The 25035-nt window shown below is 43.8% G+C and overlaps 1 protein-coding gene across 4 annotated transcripts in view; it reads right to left on the bottom strand.

Annotated features, from left to right (window-relative positions):
* Positions 1-23870, bottom strand: part of ZNF451 (zinc finger protein 451) — a 95327-nt gene extending 71457 nt beyond the window's left edge. For 2 of the 4 annotated variants that reach the window (XM_055571807.1, XM_055571808.1), the window contains exons 1-3: positions 23622-23870; positions 23154-23237; positions 14620-14700 (exon numbers count right to left, since the gene is read on the bottom strand). In XM_055571807.1, the coding sequence (XP_055427782.1) occupies positions 14620-14700; positions 23154-23237; positions 23622-23642 (186 nt within the window). In that variant the 5' untranslated portion in view covers positions 23643-23870. Of the gene's footprint in view, positions 1-2203; positions 13202-14619; positions 14701-23153; positions 23238-23621 lie in introns of those variants that run through there. The other 2 variants (XM_055571810.1, XM_055571809.1) reach the window with 2 other exon arrangements.
* Positions 23871-25035: the final 1165 nt, after the last annotated feature.

The following is a 25035-nucleotide window of genomic DNA, read 5'->3' as shown; positions in this document are numbered from 1 at the left end:
ATTCAGAAAGTTATTCCCAGCTGTAGATTCTGAGTCATCTTTCTTGAAGCACTTGCTGTGGTTACCCTGGATTAACTTCTGTATTAAATACTACTACAGAGTAACATTGGAGAAGGCAATGGCAACCCACTCCGGTACTCTTGCCTGGAAAATCTCATGGACGGAGGAGGCTGGTGGGCTGCAGTCCATGGGGTTGCTAAGAGTCGGACACGACTGAGCGACTTCACTTTCACTTTTCACTTTCATGCATTGGAGAAGGAAATGGCAACCCACTCCAGTGTTCTTGCCTGGAGAATCCCAGGGACGGGGGAGCCTGGTGGGCTGCCATCTATAGAGTCGCAGAGTCGGACACGACTGAAGCAACTTAGCAGCAGCACACAGTAACATTACAGTCCACAATGATAGCAAATTATCAGCAAGAAAGCGTATCCATTGTGTTATTTGGGAGGAGATGCACAGGAAAGAAAAGTCCTATGAAATATACTGGGGAGGAAGGGTCTCTATATGCTTATATATTAAATATATATATTTTTGGCTGTCCCACATGGCACACAGGATCTGTTTCTAGGGACTGAACCAGTGCCCCTGAAGTGGTAGCAGAGCATCTTAACCACTGGACCACCAGGAAAGTCCCTGTTTGTCAATACCTTACATCTGAGTCAGTTTTTCTTCCATACCCACCCCGTCCCACTAGGGAAGCTGTGTAGGGTCCTAACAGAATTAAGAAGAAAGTTTCAACACCAGAAAAAGCAGATTCTAGTTAGTCCCTATGAAAAAATTTTTTAAACTAGAAAGTGAGAACCAGAGGTATGATTCCAGTGACACAGTCTGACATACAAATCCGTGGAGGAGTGGAAGGTTACAGAATGAGGGCCACACTGAGGAAGGAAGAGACTGCTGCAGAGCCTCGGAAGCCAGGTTCCCGTGGCCTGCCCCTGCAGCCCATCGACGCTCACCCCGGACGCTAGGAGACCTCTCACACACAAAGCAAATCTGAGTTGTGTCCTAGAAATGGCAGCAGACTAAGGATACTGGTTAAATCTGAGTGCACATATCCACAAAAGACAAGCCTATACAGGAGACACTAAGCAAGAATTCTTCTGCTCTAGAAGATAATGTTTATCTTTTAATGGAGTTTGGTAGTTAGTATCAAAATTCCAAGTCTAAAAACATACAGCCTGGGCAGGACAGGAAGAGGGCTTTCTCCTGACATCTGATCTGCAGTAGTGGGGTTCAGTGGTGGGTCTCCTAACTCGGGCAGGGGCAAGGGAGGGAGCAAAGCCTGATGGCGGGGTCCCTCATTCTGCCACATCCCTCCTCTCTCTTCTGGCTAAGAGAGTAGGGGGGCTTCCCAGGTGCCACAGTGGTAAAGGGGCTGCCTGTCAGTGCAGGAGGTGCAAGAGACACAGGGTGGTCCCTGGGCCGGGAAGGTATCCTCGAGTAGGAAATGGCAATCCTCTCCAGTATTCTTGCCTAAAAAATTCCATGGACAGAGGAGCTTGGTAAGCTACAGTCTATGCGGTCACAAAGAGTTGGACAGGACTGACCACATTTTATCAAGTAAGGGTGTTTTCAAAAGGGAACCAGTATCAATTTGTGTCTTTATTTCATAAGAATGAAGACACAAATTCAAGCTAATACTTCAAAACCTCCCTCAGAAGTTTCCTTAATGAATAAACTTAACCTTGTGAAAAACTAGCTACACTGTCCTGATCTTTCTTTTTGCTACAGATGAATACACTGCTTCAAACTTGAAATCAGTTCAGCTGAACTTGAAATCAGTTCTGACTATGAACTCATAACTTTTATGAACTTAGCTCATAAAAGATCATCAGGAATCATGTCCAATGAGAATTCCACTATTTAGGCAAAAATTTTACCAAAGAAATTAATACTTTCATATACTAATCAGTTTAACGAGCTAACAAAAATTTCCTGGTAACTTAAAATTCTAGCATTGCTATGAAACTGTGACCTGCTATATGAACCGCAAAATCATTAACCAGGCGAATGACGCAGCACAAAAATCCCACCTTTTCATGGAAGCTCTAACATACAAATTTCAATGTCTTTCTTATCACTTGTATTTGTTTTAAAATGAAAATGATCCTATTTTTGGTAAAAATACTTAGAAGCAACCAAATCTAGAAAGCTAAAAATTAAAATGTTAACAGTATTTATTTCTGTCTAGAGGGACTTTTTCCTTTTCTAAACTGTTTTCAAGTATTTCTACATCAGAATATGCAATAAAACTGTTAACGTAGTGAACAACAAAAAGTGTTGAAGATTTCAACCTTCTGTTTGGAAATGCAATGCGTGCATGTCTGCTAGGTCGTTTCAGTCGTGTCTCACTCTGTGCGACACTATGGACAGCAGCCCACCAGGCTCCTCTCCACAGGATTCTCTAGGCAAGAACACTGGAGGGGTGGCCATTTCCTTCCCCAGGGGAAATGCGATGGATTTGGTTTAAATCACTACTTTTCACCTTTTAAAAATATAAGTTTAACATCTATCCTTCACAAAAGCAGGTGGAAATTTTGTCTCTACAAGGAACATAATCTTCTTAGTAAATTGTATTTAACTTTTTCCCTCTGGGTTTCTTTTCGTCTCTAGAAGTACAATGGCTGCATTACATTATTGCCCAAACAGAACAGAAACACACTGATCAGGAATTAGGGCAAGTCGTTCTCAGTTCAACAGGCTGAAGAGAATTCCTGAAACAATGCCTTACTTCACACAAACTCCAGTTTCAAAGCCTGCTTCTCACTGATCAGGCCTTCAAAGTTGGGGTCCATGGTTTGGTCTCATGAGCTTTATACCCCCAGAGTAACTTCTGTTTACCAGAATCCCCTTGTACCGATCTTGTACCTGAAGCTATACTCCCAAATAACATCTTGAAAAGCAACAATTTTTCTCAAGAATGTTATATTCAAATACAAACAGAGCAGAAGAAATAAACACAGCAAAGCAGTACAATATTTATTTACCAACTCCAGCAGCAAAGCTTTAAACCCAAGAAACAATCCTGTTGTACAAAGCAACTTCCTTCCCACCCCCAAACTATTGTTTACAAAGTACATGGAACATATGCCTTATATGAACAAGCTTTAAAACACACATACAGATACACCATATTCTGTAAAGTACTATTCGGTGAAGAAGGCCGTACTATCAAACCTGTTCAATAAGCTTCTTCCTACCTTGTCTTTTGGTTAATCACCAGTATCTGTATTTATAAAATTCCCCTCCCAGGAAGAATGACTGATTCTCTTTTGATACAGGACCCACCCCCCACACCCCCCAAAACCACCTCGGAACTTAGGAGAATTTTTAAGCATCTCCTACTATTAAGTTGTAACAAAGCAAAAGGGAGTTAACAATGCTTCGATCCTGAGAGCCACTGCTCTACCTCTGGCACTGGACTGAAAAGGAAGAACTGAGAAGAGGAGAGAAAAGGTCAAAGGGGCAACCAGAACAGGGAAAGAAATCCAAAGCAGAGGAAAAGACAAAAAGGAAGCTGACAGAGTGTCCTCCAGGTGCTGCTGGAGATGCCACCGGCACAAGGCGCAGTCCCTGCTTCAAACCGCCAGCAAAGCTACGTTCTGAACAAGTACGCTCCCTCCCCAAGCGCACCCTCAGGTCATCTGCAGGCCAGGGCACAGGGAGCCAGCCACACGGGGACTGTGGCCCCCAGCTGGCTCTGCAGGCACTGGCCTACATGGATGGGGCGGCCTCCCCGGGGGTGGCTCCCGGCTCATCCCCGCCGCTGCTCGCGGTCAGTGCCAGAGCCCTCGTGGGTGACTGCTGCACTATCTGAGAGCCTTCCTTCGGCTCAGTCTAAGGGAGAAAAGGAATTAAATGTCCATAGGAATGGCACCCCACTCCAGTACTCTTGCCTGGAGAATCCCATGGACGGAGGAGCCTGGTAGGCTGCAGTCCATGGGGTCGCGAAGAGTCGGACACGACTGAAGTAACTTAGCAGCAGCATACATCTTAGTACACTTTGAACACGTAAGAACCAATACATTCTCATGGGGAATTTATCCTTTCTTCAACCCGATCTCCTCAACTGTGCCCATTAAGGCGGTTCTCCGCGGTTCTGAAAGCAGAGACACCGTGTGCCCCGCACTGCGCACACAACTGGCGCCTTCACCTGATGCCTGGCTCCTGCTCCTCCACTGGCCCCACTCACTCTTCTCTAGTCACATTCCCGCCTCAGCTCGAGCATCTGGTAAAGAAAAGCTTCCTTGGGCCCTGCAGACAGCCCTCTTTTGCCCCAATCTCACCACAGGCATTCCTCTAACAGGACAACTACATTGTGTTGGCATTTCCTTCTCTTCTGAAGAGAATAGACCATTTCTTATTAATTCACAGTACCCACAGACCTTCCTCAGGGTCTGCCTGCATATAACAGGTTTTGAAGATGTTTACAAATACAAAGATTGTTTCTATCAGAGACACAAAAAGACAAAATACCATCCATCAAAAATTATATACATATACATACACATCCTAGCTCTTCATTCTACATTCTTTTTAATTTTTTTCTTGTTGTTGATTACGAGCATTTCTTAGCCTGTACTTAAGAGACTGTTTTACTTTAAATATCTCTCTCAATACCTTAATCCACTGTTGGACTTGTATAATATGCAGCTTAATATTTCAGCCTTAAAAAACCATAAAGAGGGAAGCATGATGTGATGACATGAACTATTACATACTATTAAATACACCTTCAAGAGAATCTGTATTAATACCATCCCACGGTTATGAGAAATCTATAAATGTGGGCAAAAACAGTATAACCACTACAGAAAGGCAATTTATATCACGCTGTGACGTTTCCAAAGTACTTCCAGGCATTATTATCTCGTTTGAGAGTAGGAAAACTGAGTCTCAGAGAATAAGTGACTTACTAATATTCACATCAAGGTCTCTGGAATTCAAACACTACGTGCTTAACATCATTCCACCATCTTTCATTAAGCCAATATCCTCAAGACACCAGTTTTTTAAAAATTCTAGTATGTATCTGAGACAAAATGAGTATAACAAATAAAAAAGGTACAACAAAGAAAAAAACAGCATCAAGAACCATGGCGGAGATGATCAGTGCTGACAATGAACAGGATACAAATAAGGAATCCACGAAACAGAAGACAACCAGAACCATCTCAGCGAAACCTCAGTGTGAGCATGACTGCCCACTATGACCAAAGTTTCTGATCAGGTAAATGAAATAACCAGGAATTAGTTAATGAAGACATCAAGTTATAAGGGATGACAGTACAGCCATAAACACAAAATCCAGGGAAGGAGAAGGCTAGTTGTTTGACAAATTAGCTTCTCAGGGAGGTTAAGACTTTAAGTGGTGCCTTGAAAAACAGACGGAAGTCACCGAGCACAATGCTGAGTGAAGACTTTAAGAATAGAGCGGAAACTCAAAGCTCAGCTCCTCCACCTGAGCAAATCGTTTAACGTTCAGTTCCACTTCCTCATCTGCAAAATAAGGGTGCATTTCTGCCTCAAGAGTCCATGCGGCCAGCACAGTGCCTGATACACAGAAGCTCTGCTGATGGAGGTTCCCCCCTCTACTTCCTTCCCAGGCAGGGAGACAACATTTTAGACCCAATACTACCAAGGAGCTTCCAACATCTGTCAAATACAACTTTTGTCAAAAGTTAAAGAAAACAGGAGTTGTTATAAGCCATTAGACAAAGTAACATACATCCAGCTGTGCTAATAATCTAAATGAGACTAATCACAAATTATCTGTGTTCTGCCCAAGGCAGAAGGGAATGGGCTACACACTTGAAAGCAAGAAGCTTATTGTGATTAAATGTCTGTTTTTTTTTTAATGGAACTGAAAATTTAAAACTGTGTTTAGTGACTTGGAAAATGTCTTTTTCCCCATCACCCACACCACTGTTGCCTCACTAAATAAAAGCAGTATAGATACATGGATCTCAGACATAATGCTTTTAGCAAGTCAAGGAAGTGTGAAACACAGGCATTACAGATAAAAGCAAGAGTTAACAAGAGGTCTAACTGTAGCCCTTAAAACTGAATGCTGTGATAGAGCCACTTTTATGGGTAATGAAAGGAAACAGAAAGCACAGGATAGCTCGTGGGGAAAAAATAGCTATGAAATTCTTACAAAGGGACCACCAACAGAACCTACAAGATAACACTTGAAGCATTTAAAGTCAAAGAATTTTTTTAAATTACCAGATACAATGCATTTACAATCACTTCTACCAAGAAACATACTGCTCAGGAATATTAGAAAACACAATGCAGCTTAAGAGATCTCCAAAGTCCTAAAAAAAACTACAGACAACCTGAGAACTCTTACTGAACTGACAAGACATCAGAAAATCCAACAGATCATTTGAAATAGACAGTTACCATGACAAAACCAGTAAAGCATTTACAACCTAGAGAAAACTGATTAAGATATGGTATTAAATATGTCAGGGCTTCCCTAGTGGTTCAGTGGTAAAGAATCCACCTGCCAATGCAGGAGTCTCGGGTTTAACCCATGCGTTTGGAAGATCCCCTGGAGAAGGAAATGGCCCAGACAGAGGAGCCTGGACAGAGGATCCCCATGGACAGAGGAGCCTGGCGGGCTACAGTCCATGGGCTGCAAAGAGTCGGACACTCGGTGACTCAACACACACACACACAGTACATGTGAGAGCGGTACTGTAAGTTCATGATGATGAACTTAAAATTTCTGGTAAGAGAGAAAAGATGCAACTGACCACAAATTACATATAGCAATACATGTGTGTGAAAACTATACAGAAATGAGAAAATAGTACTATCAGAAAATAAGAAGGCATTAAAAACTAAGGAAATTCAATAGCCAAAGAGTAGTATGAGACTGAATTGGCTACTTTTATTTTTTTAAGAAAAGGACATTTTTAAGAGAGAACTAGAAAACCTCTTAAAATAATGCTGAAGACATTGCATTTAAACATACAAAACCACATGAAAATACTGGTTAGTAGAGATTGGCAGAATAAAAAATATAATCTACATCAAGAGATAAGGAAGATAAGACATCCTTTTAAGAAGAGGTTTACATAAAGGGAAAGAAAAGATTAATACAAAGAAAAACTGAGATGCTAACATCAAAACAACATACATGTCTGGCCTGTGATTACTTCCCGATATATCACACCAGAAACTCAAATAATCTCCAGTAATATCTCAATGGCGCTGAACACTACTACAAAAAAGGTTTTCATTCCTATAAAATCAAGCAGATGAAAAGAAAAGTAGTACAAAAATACCACCCCACTAATCAATACAAGAAAAAAAGACTTAATAAAACAATATTCTCAGCACTCATCCAGGAAGAGAAATTCCACAACATATTTTAACAGTTTACAAAACTAGTTATATCTGGAAAAACAACTAAGTGGGTAATGACAGGCAGGAGAGGCATACAGATCTGACAGTCAATTACGGGACTAGCCACTAAGAATGGCAGATTTCAAAAGATAAGGAAACCTGAACAGTGCAAGTCTGGGCAAAACATGCCTCACGCCATTAAAAAAAAAAGTTTTCAGTTATTGCAGTCTTTAAACTATTTCTGCAAAGATCTAATCCTTAATTTCTATCCTTCACCAGAATCCCAGTCAATTAATTAAGTGTATCCCAAGAATACTGAATGTGGCGTTTAACTTTGTTCATCCATGTCATTTAACTCTGTATCCAAGTTTATAGCTAGAAGAGATTCTGGACTGTGCTGATTCCAACCTCCTGTTTACAGTACCTGAGAGGTTATCCTGGATGGAGCAGGCCTTTAAGGACATTATCAATCAGGACACTTAGGCATCATTCAGTTAATTATTAGTATAATGGTAATGTAACTTAATGTAATATACTAAATAGTACCCAAGTAGCCTGAGTTTATGCTCTCCTCAAAATGTCATTTTGAGGGCTAGGTAAATAAATGTAATAATACATAAAGAAGCTGTCACACAGTAAATAATAATAATAAGTTTAAATGCAATTACACTGATAAGCTGTCACACAGTCTGAAAAAAAAAGATAAAGTGTCAACAAATATACTTTAATTTCCAAATATCTTTGTTTCTTATTACCAAGCAACACACCCACTTACAAATGAGCTGTGTTACTCTGGCTATGAACAAGGTCAGACATAAGACAAATGCTTCAATCAGAAACCTAGAACCTAGAGACAGAAAACAAAGCTGCCTCAATGCCCAGAAAACTGGGCCAATCACTAATAACTAAAATAGCTACCGCTAAGTTATTTAAATAAAGGCGGGGGGACACACTCTACAAGCCCTTCTGAAATGCATCAACAGTGCTGTAATGAAAATAAAGTAACATTCAGAAGGAGAGTACCCTTAGATAGTGCAACCGTACAGATGAGGCATAAACTACAAGATAAAATCACTATATAGAATTCACATAAATATCATCAGCGACATGCAAGACATTAAAATGTTGTTTTAAACAATAGTGTAAAATTTAAAAAGGCACTTCATATAACAATGAATGGAAACAGTATTTCTGTGTACACACAGTAAACACGAGAAATCTTAGTTTCCACATACATTTTACATCTAGTCAAACAATGACATTTTAAAGAAGGATCATTAGATGCATCCCTTTCAGGAACACCACATCACTCAACCTGTGATGACCGCGAGGCCTCCTAGAAAACCCAGCGACGTTCAAACGTCAGAGGCTGGCCTGATGGAGGATCTTGGCTTTGCACACGGCAGACATGACCTGAAAACCTGTTATCTGACTAATTATGAGTTCCAAATACTACTGCGGCTGTTTCCCTAGACCAAGTCCCCATTTTTAGTTTTATAACATCATCATCATTTAAGTATGACAGAGAAAGACTTTAAAATAGCAATAATAAAAAAACAGGTAAAAGATATTGCTTCTTCTGCAGTCAATTGCATCACCTCCAACTAAACCTGCTCCCACTCTACTGCGTTCTGCTCCATCCCCACGCGATGGCCGCGTCCTTCAGAAGTCAGCTACCTGACCACTAACTGGATGATTTCTCAATACTTTTTCATTTTTAAGGAAGACCTAAGGAGGTCCTTGGGCATATCAATCAGAGAGTGGGAAAGAAATGCTACTTATCTTGTTGCTATGGAGCAACAAACATAACGCAGAAGGAAGACAAAAGAAATGCTGCTCTATGAGCAGTGAGGAAAGGAGGAATACACCAAAGTGAACACAGCTAACTCTACTCCAAGGTACACTTAAACTGGTTACAATGGTAAATTCTACATTGTGTCCTTTTTTAAACACCATTAAAAGTAAAAAGTTTCAAAGGAAGAACAGGTTAGGTGAAAATGCCAGAGCAGTCTCAGAGTCAGGTCTTCAAGCACCATTAATTCTAGTTCAAATTTTGGAAAATAAGAGCTCTCAAAACTCATCAAATTTGTGACCCAGCACCTAACTCAGGGAAGGGATGGAGAGAAATGGAGAAGCGGGAGCAGTGTGAAAAATCCTCAGCTAACTGGGAACACTTCGGGCAGCCATCCTGGAGTGTCAAAGTCTTTCTCTCTCTCAATTTCCCATGGCTATCCTTTCACAGAAGAAACTAGAAGAAACTAGAAGGTCACGGCAAGGGCACGTGTGAGGCCACTGAGCTAGTGGGCAAAACTATTATCATCTTCGTGTGATTTCTTAGGCCTCTGGTTCTTTCAGTCAGTTATCAGTGCTCTTCTAGGGTTCAGTTTGAAAGACAGCTTCTTTGAGCATGGGCCTCAAACAGCGTTAGTAAAACTTGGTGAAAAGTACAGAAAAATTAAAGGTAAATGTTAACTCTAAATATGCCCTGACCAAATTTGCCAAGAGGAAACTATCAAGACTGCAACTTAAGCTTCATCTACCAATACGACAATCAGAATCAATTGTAAATTATCCCTGAAATTATCTGACAAAGTAGCTTGCAAGTAGGGATATATGCATCTTTGACTGCTACAGCACACACAGGGAAAGGAAGAAAAAGCAGACAAAAAACGTGCTGAAGGCGGTTATGACGAGGAGAGAGGCTGGCCTTCCAACAAGCCATTAAAAAGTGGAACACCAGGAAAACATCAGGCACCACTATGCAGGCAAGAAACAGAAACCACATAAATGCGAAAACGGCGTCGGAGTCCACTAACAGTGGACCCAAAATACTACGGGAAGCAGATAGAAAAAAATGCAGATGCTTAACAAACCAAGAAATTACAAAATTATCAGTCTATTGATAAAAATTTTTTTCTATTTGGCCAAGCAAATAATACTGGATGATGTATTCAGACCCCTCCAATTTGGCATCTTCTCCATCTCTGAAGTCATGCTATGAAGACAAGGGTCTAAGGGCTGGGACACCGCAGAGCCACTGCCTCAGGATAAAAACACTACAGGATATTTAGCTGAGGTATCTGCTGTCAGTTCCAGTCTGATGGAGAAACAGTACCTTGAAGAGCTGGGAACAAAAATGTAAGCTGTCTCTCATGGTAGAGTGTGACTAGGTTAAGGGACTAAAAAACCAAGAACACATCACTGAAGTCTTGACTTCAGACTTTCAAGAAATCATTAATGGAATCTAGAAAGGGAAGTGTGTGAAATGTACTTTTTACTACATCCACAGTTACACTCTGAATCTGAAGGATTTCTCAGTAAAATCTAGACTGAAAGCATCCCTTTATTACAATCAGAGGACCAGACTATCAGGCATGTTTGGAATTCTTGCTCTTTCAAGAGTTCAGATTTTGCATGCCGAGACGGTGTAAAATCCTTGATTTCCAGGGCACTAATATGCAATCTCTCTCTTTTTTTGTTTTTAGAGCTTGATGAATCATCAAGCTTAAAGTTTAGAAAGCAGTCAAGGTCCTCTTGGTGAAACATCCAGATTATCCTGGGAGAAAAGCATGATCAGGTCTCACAGCTTGTGGATGCTTGAGACTTGGGAGTGACAACCGCAGATAATTAGCTGTGTAGCTCTGGGTGGTGAAGACAGTTACTGTGAGCGTTCCCACAGAGGCATCACAGTCAAGTCTTCTTCCAGCTGGTGTTCACAGCTCATCTAGAATAGCCAGCCACACCACTGGCAGGGACTGGATTCCGCAAATTTTGATTTGAATTCCAGTTCTTGACATATAGCTTCAAGGCTGATTCTGAAGTCTTACAGAAACTGACAGTAGTATGGACACTCGGTGAGCTGATCACCCTGATACAGAGAGATTAAAACAGATTTGTCGTTTTGTGGACAAAAAGATCTTTTGTGATGATCTGACAAATGGAAGCCTAAACAAGGAAGCACTGATGACCTAAAAATGAATGATCTGCCTCTGGTGTTCGAGATAATAGGTTATTTCCAGATCCAAAACCTGCGCGCCATCAGTTTATCAGTGAGAGTTTTCTGAGGGGGAAGAAATCTTTATATTTTTCCTTAATCATAAAAGGATTTGGATTCCTGAGGACCCACCTCTAGACTTATTTTGGACTAGAAATAATGCGTAACCTTTGTTCGATCCAACTCGAAGTCTCTACTGCTCACTTGGCCAAGAAAGCACGGGTCTCTGTATTATCTACTTCATTCCCAAAGTCTAGAACTCAGTGTCAGCTGTGATCATCCCAGACACGTGTTCAGTGTCCTGTGGGGGAGGGGGCATCGTGCGTGGCTGCACTGCAGACCGTGAACGGGTCACTAATTCTTGTACCCATGGCGTTCCGGAGAGTCTGCCCTTTTTCTGTGTCTATAGGGGTGGTTGCGAGGTCTGTACCAGTCCCCTCGGGAATACCCACGACTGTGGTAATGTGCTTTCTGGTCGTGACTGTAGAAGCATCGATGCTGGTTATAGTATTTACTGTGGTCTTTATAGTCGTTTTCTTTCACACTGTTTTCTTCTGCAACAACAGCATTCACATCTTGGCCAAAGAGGCAAGTACCATCAAAGGGCAAGTGTGAGATCTTCTCCTGGGTCTTCTTCGTGAGGGATGTGAGCCGAAGCCACGCCTGCCTTCTGTAGTCTATTGCCATCGCCATAACTCTGACCACAGAGTCCATTATGTCCCTGGTAGTACACAGCTGCCAGAGGCCTGCATCCATGCCATCAGATATGATACATCTTGCCTTTCCACGATCAAACTCGGGGTCATGGACCAGGTCCTCCATGTCTTCCCAGAGTTTACGCTGATACTGCGTCATGTAGGCCATGTAGCTGGCAGCTCGGGCTGCGATGGAAGCAGCATGGTAGAACCTGCAGCCCATGACCTCCATCTCCTTTGAGGTGGAATCCAGGGGTGACGTGGTGCCTCCTCTCCTGCTGTGCTCTAGCGCTTCGACAATGGGGCCCCCTGCTGGGGGATTTGGCTGGAAAGGAGAGGTGTCCTTAGCCACAGGATACACCCTGTGTCCCATGAAAGAAGAGGGATGGCAATCAGCAGGGTCTTTGAAAACCTCCGCAGTGGCAATTCTCAGAAGAGGATGCAACGGAGGGACCAAGCGCTTCTTGGAGGTCACACAGTCAGGCTTCCCCTCACACAGTTCTGCTTCTGACTGTAAGGTGACTCTCTTGATAACACCTCTCTGTTCCATTCTTTTCAACAGCCCTGTGAAGCTGGACTGACTGGGGTCAGCTGGCTGCCCTTTGTCGTCGGCCGAAGGGGACTTGCACTCAGCCTCTTCTTCGACTGCGGATAACTGTTCTTCTCTGGAGGTGGAGATGTCCCAAGGAACCGAGGAGGCCTCACCTGTGCGGGAATGATGAAATCGGAAGCAGCTCCTGGACTGCAGGTCACGTATCACTCGGGACATCTCAGCCACCTGTGTCTGGAGATACAGGAGGGCATCCCGCCCGTGCTGGGAAGCTGGAGACTCTACGGGCAAACCCTCCTTGACCTCTGAGGAGGCTATAGACTCTTGGGGCACCAGGAGTGGAGATGGAGGCAGACTCTGGTAATTCTGTGATGGCTCAAGTGTCTCTGTCTCAGAGATCTTAATATCTGAATTACTGTGATCATTTCTCTGGGTCTCCAATGGGTTCTCAACGGAAGAAGGGTGAGAAACCATCCTTTGAGGACTGCTGGCGCAGCGCCCAGAGGAGGAGCTGCTGTCTCCACTGGGAGGAGGAGCCCTGCAGCCAGAGCACATTTCTGGGCGACGACTCTCTGAGGATGGCGCCTTAGACTCAGGCATTCTCTGGGTTATCCACGTGAACAAGAGAACCAAGGAAGAAAGAAAATATGCTTTTAATATGTTAACTTTCAAGTGCAGAGATGCATGTCCAGTAAGTAGAACTCAACTTTTTAAATTATTATAATTAACAATGAAACATACAATCCACTTCAGGTCAGCAAGGGGATCACAGAAGTCAAATCCACAAGTTTCATTACCCCAAAAGCCCAATACCAACTACTGGCATTAACCTGGCACTCTATGAAAAAAGAGCAAAAACAAGCCCAGTTCAAGGGGCGCCATCCTAGCCTGCTGCTTATTTCCATGTTAGAATAAGAGGTAACAAGACTGCTGATGAAAATAGTTTTTTTAAAAATCCCATTGAACATGTGTAAGACAATAAGCAGAAGTTAATAATGGCAGAGAGAACATGGAAAAGTTCCACTGAAGAGAAAAAAAAAAAATTTCTAAAAGTCCCCCATTGCAGAGACACTTTTAGGTCCCTTTAAAAATTCTCATTCACTGACCATAAATAACAAAATTTTCCAGGTGGGCAGTTCTCCTCTACAGTTTGTAGTTTTCAGGAGCTTTGTAACCTTATTGCATCCTCACAACAACCCTGTGAGGTAGGCTGTTATTCTTATGTGATAAAGAAACCAAAGTTAAAAGGCTACTGATCCAAATTCACAAAATAATAAGGAGCTAAGCGGGAACTAAAACCTAGGTATTTTGATTGTGAGTCCCAGTCCCAATCCCTTGTATATCATAGGCTACCCTGAACACACAGCCAGGAGTCCTCTAATCCATCAAGAAAACAGTCCAGTAATAGAAATTTGGGTTAAGACAAAAGCAAGACAAGACTGATAAAACGGCTCAGTTACTTTGGTTCTCAGAGTAAGGGAAGGATTCGTTTAAGGGTCAAACACACAACCAAAAAAACCACAGTTCAGAGAGAACCCCAAATATGAGGGGGAGAGGCGGTTAGAGGGACGATGCCTAAATGACCCAGCAGTCTTCCCCACACTCCATTTCTAAAGGAGCTTCTCACAGCCTTTCTTCCAAACAGAATAAATTTTCTGTGGCCACGTGGTTCTGCAAGAAAAGGATCCAGTTCTATAGGGCATCTGAGGAAAGACAGGAAAGGAAAAGGGTGCCAAAAATCTTGCAGTTTTATTCCATTTCCCTTTCATCAGATACCACCTTCAAGGCTTAGGACACTCCTGTGTCATGTAATACTTTCACATCCTCGCTCAAAGTAGAGAAACAAAGCTAGAAGCAGAACTTCCAGGCTAAGGACTCCCTGCACTACCTCTCAGGGCCATTCCAACAGAAATGGGCTGTTTCCTAGAGCACAACAGCGCCTAAACATTGACTTGATGACTCCCTTTAGAGGATGTCTCTGAACTATGAAAAGCGAAGAAACCCAAGTTAAATGTACTCACCTCACGTTGAGAGGTGCTGGGCTCATCATCATCACTGCTGACCAGGTCAATGTATTCCAGAACAGGCCTCAACGGTCCTTCCTAGAAAAGAACGAACAAACTAACAAATCATGCAGAGCTACTCAAGCTAAATTAGCATTTAAGGCAATCCTTTTTGTTGATGTTGGGACTGACCGGTGAGAACTCTTCTGAAGAGGAAACCTTATTATGGGTGGTACAAAATAATCAGAACAAATGCAGAGAGAAATGCTCAGAGTCCATGACTAATAAATGATAAAATCTGAAAGAGCCCAAGTCACGAAGGGTATTGGGACTATGCTGACTCCTTGGGGAGAGGATTAGTAACACGGGAATGGTGATGCAAGAACACAGATACTCTAAGCCAATGCTTTTCAGATGAGATGAGGATCTTTGACTAGAAGCTGGGCTGTATCTCAGCCTCCTGCAGTCGTGCATCAAACCTGGCTCTCCTTCATCTTTTCTTTCCATCCACTCTGACTCTACCATAGACCAAGTCTTGAACATGAAACTTAAAAGCCTAGATCTTATTCTGTAGGCAAAAGGCAATCAATAAATACTAAGATAGCAATAACATCAATCACACAGAGAAGTATGGCAGCAAGAAAAGCAGGAGCAGGATAATTTATCAGTCCACACATAATAATGCAAAACTAAATAGCGGAGATGGCAAAAATAACGGAAGGGCTTTTTTTTTCAGACTATAAAGAATCTGCCCACAATGCAAGAGATCCAGGTTCAATCCCTGGGTCGGGAAGAACCCTTGGAGAAGGAAATGGCAACCCACTCCAGTATTCTTGTCTAGAGAACTACATGGACAGAGGAGCCTGGCAGGCTACAGTCCATGGGCTCGCAGAGTTGGACATGACTGAGTGATTACACTTTCACTTTCATGGTGCATATACAAAAGGATACAAAGGTGAGATGGAAACAAACACCAAAAAATAATCAACTATAAAAAACAGAAGTCAAACAATAACAAGAAGTCAGAGCTATCTCTAAGATTTCAAGCTTGAATGACTAAACAACAGTCACGTAAAAGGTATACATCTGGAATATGGAGATGGAAGGCTGGCATTCTTCTGGCCATAATGGGTTGATGTATAACTGGCAGACAGAGGCAACTGGCAGACAGCTGGAAATGCAGACCTGTAATCTGGGTACAGGAACATTACTGAAAATGCAGACTGGAAAGCTGCTCCCCTAGAAAATTATTAACTCTAGAACTAAACTGGAACTATGATATTACCAAGGAGAGCAAAGAGGACAAAGAAGAAATTCGAGGATGTTCTTAAGGAAATGATGGAATTTTAAGATTTAAGAAGAGCTAAGTAAGTAATCAGAGATCTATGAAGAATCAGGAATGCACAAAACCAAAGAACCTAAAGATAGAGAAAACCTCAATGAAAAGGTATCAATGCAAATGTGGCCAAAAATACTGAGCACCAAAAAAAAACAAAAGCCACAGAATTTAGCAACAAGGAGATTTTAAAATGTCTTTGAGAGAGCAACTTTCAAGAAAGTAGTGAGCATACAAGTCAGACTACAACATTAAGCAGAAAATGAGGAGTAAAGGCCAAGAGTGATTATTCTTTCAAAAAGTCTATGTTGAAAAAGAGAAAGGAGCACAGGGGAGATTAGGGCTGGGCAAAGATTTCTCAGGTTGGGAAAGATGGCTGTTGGGAAGCCAAAGTGATATGTTCAGTGGAAAAACGAACAGAAAAAGACCTGGGGTCAGGTGACAGAGGATAACATCTAGGTAAAGATCCTCTCTCTGAGACATGACATCCAGTCCTACAGACAGCTTGCTTCTCTGCCAGCTTCCATCCCTCCCCAAGCAGGAAAGTGCTTTCCCTGCAGGTGGGGTGAAAGTGAAAAGTTGCTCAGTTGTGTCCAATCTTTGCAACCCCAAGCACTATACAGTCCATGGAATTCTCCAGGCCAGAACACTGAAGTGGGTAGCCTTTCCCTTCTCCAGGGGATCTTCCCAACCCAGAGATCAAATCCAGGTCTCCCATACTGCAGGCAGATTCCTTACCAACTGAGCCACAAGGGAAGCCCACAGAGGGGTGATTCAGCCGCTAAGATAAAACCAGACAGCAAAACTGGGCAAGGGTCACAAGATAAAGTAATCAGGATTTCTGCCTAAACTGTAAAAATGGACATTTAAAAAAAGAGGGTAAGAAGAATATTCTCCTCTGTGGGATCAGAGAGGTGAATCACCTACCTTAAGACCCAAACCTGCCACTTGTCATAAGATTGTCAAAGTCATACAGTCAAGTCAAGAAGGTAGTGGAAGAGAAAAACTATAATAGCTTGCTCTCCTCAAGAAATGTACATTAGGAAATTTATTACATGCCTACTGAGACAGCACACCAAGAAAGTCCCTGAGCTACCAGAAACCAGGAACACACGGAGGCTGGGGCAGAGCTTCCACGAAGGGAACGCAGGTAGAGAAAAAAGGGAGATGACAGGCTAACAGGGCACAGAGCACAATGGGACAGGCAGAAACCACCATCAGGACAATGGCCACAAATGATGAAAAAGTAGCTGCAGAAACAGAAGGAAAGGCAGGAATAAGGAGAAATTAGAGCAGCAGAAATGCCCCACTGGGGTCAGCCACAACACTGACACAAGCCCACTCCTGAACTACTCAACGACAACGACTTAGGATTCCCAGCAGAATAAAACAATCTGGATTGAGGCCCATAAATGAGAAAAAGCAGGGGTCATTTATTCATTCACTCAAAGGGTGTTACGGGGTTATAAGTGACAGACAGGTAGAAGAAGACAGCATGTGTTTGAGACCCCAAAAGGAAGAGGCTGAGCGAAAGAAACAGAAGGTAACTATCCCAAAGGAAAATACTACTTACAAACACTCTACACTACAGCTAATTTTTACAGTGGATATGGACAAGCTTCCATCATAATGAACCTAAGGAATCAAAACCCTTTGGCCCTCCATTTATTTCACTCTAATCGGGAACATCTGTCACTGAGCCCCATACAGGCAATGGTGCTAAACTTTTCACGTACACTGTTCCATTCAATCCCCCACTACTTGGCTTTATGCCATGTAACAAAGGAGAAAATTAAGTGAGGCCCCCCTAGTTCTGTAATCACAACGCTGGCTGTGTGGCCACACCAACTCTGAGCCACTCCAAAGCATACACACTACTTTTAAACCAATACTTATTTCCTAAGCTTATAAGATAAGCTACTTTCTCCTTTAATATGAGCAAAAAGACTATCTGCTCTTGTTCCCAACTCTGAATAACTCATAAAACTGACCAAAAGATGTTATTCATTCTCCCCAAACAGTAATGTTTACAATACCAATATTAAGAAAAGGTAATTTATTATGTTTACACTGGCTGCTTATATCAAAAAGTATAAATGCATGTTGTTCTCCGATCACAAGGTATTTTTTTTTCTTAAATTTGTTCCATCTATCAACTCTTTCCCTCCATATCAGTAACAAAGTCAAAGAATTCTATTCCAAGGCCAAACAATTTAGGGGCAGGAGCACAGGCAGAAGCAAAACAGCTTCTGTTCTGAGGAACACGGTTTAATATTCTAAGGTTTAAAAAATATTTTTAAAGAAATAAAAAGCTTTCATCTTTAATTTGTTTTCTATTTCTTTAATTTTGTATCTCTATGAGATGATGTTGCTGGTTAGTTGCTAAGTCCTGTCCAACTCTTTTGCAACCCCCTGACTGTAGCCCACCAGACTCCTCTGCCCATAGGATTTCCCAGGCAAGAATACTGGAGTGGGTTGCCATTTCCTTCTCCAAAAAAGCTTTCATCTTGTTATTAGAAAACTGATTCTCATACAATGCCAACACCAATTACCTACTAACTGAAAAGTGACATCAATATACTAAAATACAGTCTACAGAAAAGGCAGATAGTCTACTTCAGTCTAAAACAAACAACATGAATTTGAGCACAGATGCAAAAATCTAATCTGAAACCCTAAATAATTGATATATTTTCCCACACAAAGAAAAGTTCCAGACATAATGAACTTCTACAGTCCTGCCTGATTCAAACATTTCAAATGATTCCCAAATGCCTACTTTAATTCAAATTTAGTCCACAATTCAAAATCTATACTATCTGTCCCAACTGCCCCTCTTCCATTTAAAAAACAAAAACAAAAAACATATCCTCCAGAACTAAGCATAATTGTTTTCTCATTTTGATGACTTGTTTCTTCTCAAACTACCCTTTTAAACACATATAAACACAAAATGCTCCCTGTGCAAAAGTAACAAACACAAAATCATGTCTTTTTTTATAGCACATGTACTTTTTTTTTTGCACCATGTACTTTTTATAAAAGAACTCTCTCCTACAACTATTTACAAAGTCCTCCTCCCTATCTCATCTCTCACACTGAAACACTGACACTTATGAGCAGGATTTATTTCCAGCTGATCTCTGCAGCTCTAAAGTACTTTATTCAGGACTTGACATATTATGAGCTCAAACATTTATTGAGCTAGTTACAACCCCAAGACACTTAGCCAAAAACCACCCTCACTATTTATCCAAAGCCCCTTGAAATAATTTATGAAAATATACCTGGATTGTCTTCCCTATTTCCACATGTTCAATGATTCCACATTACACCAATCATCTTGACTGAAGCCTAAACCTCACGTGCTGTTACCAACATTATAACAGGCTGCCTCAGCAGTTCTGATACCTTCTTATCTAAAGTATATCTCTTATCTGTGAAAGCTCATGTCATTAGCCCTAAGTTAACACGGTTCTCTGGAAGTAAATTAACTAACATATCTGCAGTTTCAAAGGATGCAGAGAATAAAGATGATGGCTGAAAAAGGGAAAGGAAATATCACTAACTTAGAAAATTAGAGCAAAAAACCTAAATGAAAAGTGTGTATGGTAACATCTGGGCTTCCCTCATAACTCAGTTGGTAAAGAATCTGCCTGCAATGCAGGAGACTGGGGTTTGATCCCTGGGTCGGGAAGACCCCCTGGAGAAGGAAATGGCAACCCACTCCAGTAGTCCTGTCTAGAGAATCCCACAGACAGAAGAGCCTGGCAGACTACAGTCAACGGGGTAGCAAGAGTCCAAGAGTCGGACACGACTTAGCGACTAAACCACCACCTTATGATAACATTCTGTCTCCTGAGTTAAGCGCTGTTTACACAGGTGTGCTGGCTCTGAAAAAAAACAGAGGGTAAAGTTACGAACTGTGCAATTCTCTGTATGTGTATTTCAATAAAATTTAAATGAAAGGGCTCATTTTTGCATCTCCACATCTATAGCCTTCCTTTCCTTCAGCATGCTAAGTTTAGTTTTGAACTCTGCATTTTCCAAACCACACAAAGACTACCGTACCACTAGGTAGACACACACGGATTAAAGATGGGAGAGTTAGACAAAGAATGAACTAATAAATCTAACCCAGAGTAAATCAAGAAGAAACATCACAGTGTGCTTTTTGTATCTGAAAAAATCTTAAGCTCAGAACTAGTCATTATCTTTATTGAACAAGCAATACCCAGAGCTGTCAAATATAAGACTGGGTTACAGAGTGAAGTAAAAGATTCTGTTTCTAACGTGTTTTTATTGTCACTGAAGTTTTACCACCAAAAAGGCAGAAGGAATATTTGTAATAGGTTTCTTCTGGTACTGTAATTGCATTAATACATGTTAAGTCACTTATCCATTTGGAACTAGCAAACCTTTGAACTTATATTTGGAAAGAGAGATGAATACAAAATGGATCAAGTTGAACACAATTACATTGGTTGTATATTTTCTATTCTGGATACAAAGATAAAACAGATCCTCTACATTTAAAGTAATACTTAAAAGAATATTCAACTTCAGAGTAACACAAGCTTATATTAGGTACTAACAAGCTACAATACAATTCTCCATTCCAGAATACATATATATATATATATAAATCTTATTTTTGTAGAGTCCATCTGTGACTCTCAAAGTAAGTCCTATAGTTCATGAAGAAGTGTGTCCCTCTTTAATTTCCACAAAATGCCAAGGTAAATATTCTCCATTCATAAATTTTGCCATATTCAGGGAGAACCTGAAACATTTATCCTAAAGAGCCAAACAAACTTCAGAGTTCAATTTCTTCTACCACCATCCCCCAAAACTTAAAAAATTTAAAATGAAAAGGACAGCATACCACATAGAGGGGCAAAGGCAAAAAAAGCCAAGAAAAGATCTTGTGAAAGACTCCTAAACAAACTCATTGAAACACAGCACAATAGATCATCACAATGGTCTAATGTTGGGGTACATAGAGGACACTGTCTAATAACCAATCTTTGAAAACTAAAACTGCCCAAGAACCAAAATACACAAATACACATCCGACAGGGAATTAAAGAAAGACTGCGTGTATGCATGCTTAGTCCCTTCAGTCATGTCCGACTCTGCAGCCCTATGGACCATGGCCTGCCAGGCTCCTCTGTCCATGGGATTCTCCAGGCAAGAACACTACAGTGGGTTGCCATTTCCTTCTCCAAAAGAAAGATTATACACCTTCAATAACAAAACTTCAACTAAGTGCAGAATTCAAAAAGAATCCTCTACAGTACAATTCTCCAGCTAACGAGGATACTAAAATACTACTTTAAGCAGAATCTTTATAAAACTTTAACAATTTGAGGTGGAAATTATCCCCAAATATATCACAGCACCTCCTTCGGTTATTGCAACCAATGTTTTTCTAACTGTGTTCAGAGCTTCCTATACCCTTGCAACAACATGAGGATTCCTGGGCCCTACCTACAAATCCTGATTCCATAGGTCTGCAGCGGGGAGCAGGATTCTGCACACTTCCACTCCCTCATGCTTGAAAACTCTGTCAGAAGGGGATAAACACAGAAAGATACAGGATGCTCCTGTGATGCAGGCCCCTCACTGTGAACCTGGCCTGCGGGACTGTGATGTAACAGGGTGACCTCAGAGCTCAGTGAGGTCTTCAGGGCACCTGCCCCCACTCTACAGAGACACACAGGCTCTGATGCTGACCTCCTGCAGCCCGCCTCCTTCCCCCTCACTAGCAGCCCCTTCTCCCTAACCTGGGGGCCATCATACAGAAGTTACTCTGGTCTCAATTCAAACACAGTCTTAGGAGACCAGAACCCTGTGCACACCAGCGGCTCCATGTGCAAAGGAGAGGGGGAGGCGTGATCCAGGGTGCAACAGGCCCACAGGCCACAGTCTCTGCGATGGCTAAGGGGGCGGCCGAGACCTTTCTCTGGGCAAACGCTCTACTCCTGTGTCCTGCTGCACGGTGTCCACTCTGATACCCACTCCTGTGCCCTGGTCCACGGTGTCCACTCTGATACCCGCTCCTGTGCCCTGGTCCACGGTGTCCACTCTGATACCCGCTCCTGTGCCCTGCTCCACGGTGTCCACTCTGATACCCGCTCCTGTGCCCTGCTGCACGGTGTCCACTCTGATACCCGCTCCTGTGCCCTGGTCCACGGTGTCCACTGATACCCGCTCCTGTGCCCTGCTCCACGGTGTCCACTCTGATACCCGCTCCTGTGCCCTGCTGCACGGTGTCCACTCTGATACCCGCTCCTGTGCCTGCTCCACGGTGTCCACTCTGATACCCGTTCCTGTGCCCTGCTGCACGGTGTCCACTCTGATACCCGCTCCTGTGCCCTGGTCCACGGTGTCCACTCTGATACCCGCTCCTGTGCCCTGGTCCACGGTGTCCACTCTGATACCCGCTCCTGTGCCCTGCTGCACGGTGTCCACTCTGATACCCGCTCCTGTGCCCTGCTGCACGGTGTCCACTCTGATACCCGCTCCTGTGCCTGCTCCACAGTGTCCACTCTGATACCCGTTCCTGTGCCCTGCTGCACGGTGTCCACTCTGATACCCGCTCCTGTGCCCTGGTCCACGGTGTCCACTCTGATACCCGCTCCTGTGCCCTGCTCCACGGTGTCCACTCTGATACCCACTCCTGTGCCCTGCTGCACGGTGTCCACTCTGATACCCGCTCCTGTGCCCTGGTCCACGGTGTCCACTCTGATACCCGCTCCTGTGCCCTGCTGCACGGTGTCCACTCTGATACCCGCTCCTGTGCCCTGCTCCACGGTGTCCACTCTGATACCCGCTCCTGTGCCCTGCTCCACGGTGTCCACTCTGATACCCGCTCCTGTGCCCTGCTGCACGGTGTCCACTCTGATACCCGCTCCTGTGCCCTGCTCCACGGTGTCCACTCTGATACCCGCTCCTGTGCCCTGCTCCACGGTGTCCACTCTGATACCCGCTCCTGTGCCCTGCTGCACGGTGTCCACTCTGATACCCACTCCTGTGTCCTGCTCCACAGTGTCCAGTCTGATACCTGCTCCTGTGACCTGCTCCAAAGTGTCCAGTCGGTATGAGACGTCCACACGTTTGCTGGACGACGAGTGAGCAGGCGAGGGGAAATCACATCGCGGCTTGTCCCTCACAATCTCTGACTCGGAAAAACCCAAATACCGCTGCTACTTACACTCACAAACTGGATGTCATCCTCGTTTTCCTCCACGGTTGACTCGGACGCCTCAGGCCCAGCTGGAGGGATACATTCTATTATCTATAAAATAAGCCAAAACACGGTTATCCAGACAACCACGGCTCGCAGGAGGCGATTTTTCCAAAGGGAATGAAAAGGCAGAGCTCTCGAGACCGCCCGGAGCCCCAGTCCCCGCGACCCGCCGGAGAACAGCGCTGGCGCTGGGGACCGCAGGCCCCCGCCGGCCCCTTCTCCCGAGGAAGGAAGCCTGCCCACGGGGCCAACGGGCCTCGGAAACCGCGCCGCGCCCGGGCCCAGCCGCGGCCCCGGGGCCGGGCCGGGCGGCCATTGTTGCCCCCGGCCCACGCCCCTTGGCCCCCAGGCTCCGGACCCAGGGTCATCGGCCCCCAGGCCCAGTCCGCACCCTCTGAGCCCGCAGCACACCCGGCCCAGCCCGCGACTCACCTCAGACCCTGGGTCTCCCATCTCCGCGACCGCCCGCCTGCCGGCACCCGCGCTGCGGTCTCCGCGGCCGCCTCCCCCGCCCGGCCGGCCGTCAGCCCCGCGCCGCCGTGACCCGCCGCCGCGTGACCGCTGAGCCGCCGACTACGCCGCCGAGGCACCGACGCCGCGGGCGTAAAGGGATGCACGCCGCTTCCCGGGAAGAGCACCCCGCTAGGCCCGCGGCGCCCAGCCTCCCTCGCGCCGCCCTGGCTTCCCGCCCCCGCCGCAAAGACCATTGGGAACTGTAGTTCGGGCCAACTCCCCCGACGCAAGGGCTGCTGGGAACTGTAGTTTCGACCACACCGAAACCTCCCAAAGAGGCATTGGAACAGCGCGGGGAAAAGACCCTAACCCTTGGAGGGGAAAAGACCCCTCCTGCGCTTCTTGAGGCTGACGTCACTGCCGCTCGCCGGGCGGAGGACTGGCTGCGTCCTGTTTCACAGGGAAGGAGGGGGACGAGGATGGAGGGGAGGGCGTAGGCGTGGGTTCTGTGTTGTTGTGGAAGGGAAGCTCACTGATAAATCTTAACCTTCAAGGCTGAGTGTTAATGCAGCACTAATTTATTAGTGCTTTTTTCTTCGACGGGTCGGAAATCTGGCTGTTTAGCTGAAGACTAAGATCAGAATCTCTGAACTGAACTGAACTGAAGATCAGAATAGAAATCTGAGGCAGCCTTACCCTGCTCACCTGTTCGCCATGTCAGCCGCCACTCAGAGCCTGTACTGACGCACCTGAGGAGGAAGGCTAGGGTTGACCTGAAGAAACGTGGCAAGGCTGGAGAATCCTGACTCAGTACGTCTAGGACCCGAGGTCCAGCCAACTGTATCTTTGGGCCCTAGACCAGTGATACTATATCGAACTTTTAAAGATGTTCTCAGGTAGTAGGTTAGTGAAATAGAATAGTTGACTGTTTTCCAGTGTTCACACTCAAAAAAACCTGTAAAATAGTCCACTTATGTTCAGATATGTGTTCTCGTTTTTTTCACTTACTGCCTTACCAAAAATACCTACTCGAAGGTTTTGAAAAGAATTTAAGTTGGAAAATTCTTAGACGCTTTTGTTGCCTGTCTGCATGCATGCCCAACATCTGATTACCTGTTACAGGCAGTAATTATTGCTTAATTCTGTACTTCCCGCATTTCCACCATGACTTTATGAGTTCAATTGCTTTTATACTTCGTAAGTTTGAGAATTTGTAGAGGCAAGTTGAAAATGAGAGACCTGCTTGCTGTGTTTCCCAAAAGTTGTATGCGAAGTAAATATTTCTAAAATTTTTAAATGTCTATGCAAAACTTATATTTAGAATTCTTCTAGCGTGCTTCGGAGAGTTCAGTGGAAAATTTACTTTAACTGTAGGTAGGAGTTAATGGATAAA

The sequence above is a fragment of the Bubalus kerabau genome, chromosome 3, assembly GCF_029407905.1.
Source record: "Bubalus kerabau isolate K-KA32 ecotype Philippines breed swamp buffalo chromosome 3, PCC_UOA_SB_1v2, whole genome shotgun sequence".
Classification (NCBI taxonomy): domain Eukaryota; kingdom Metazoa; phylum Chordata; class Mammalia; order Artiodactyla; family Bovidae; genus Bubalus; species Bubalus kerabau.
This window is presented reverse-complemented; position numbering and strand designations above follow the sequence as displayed.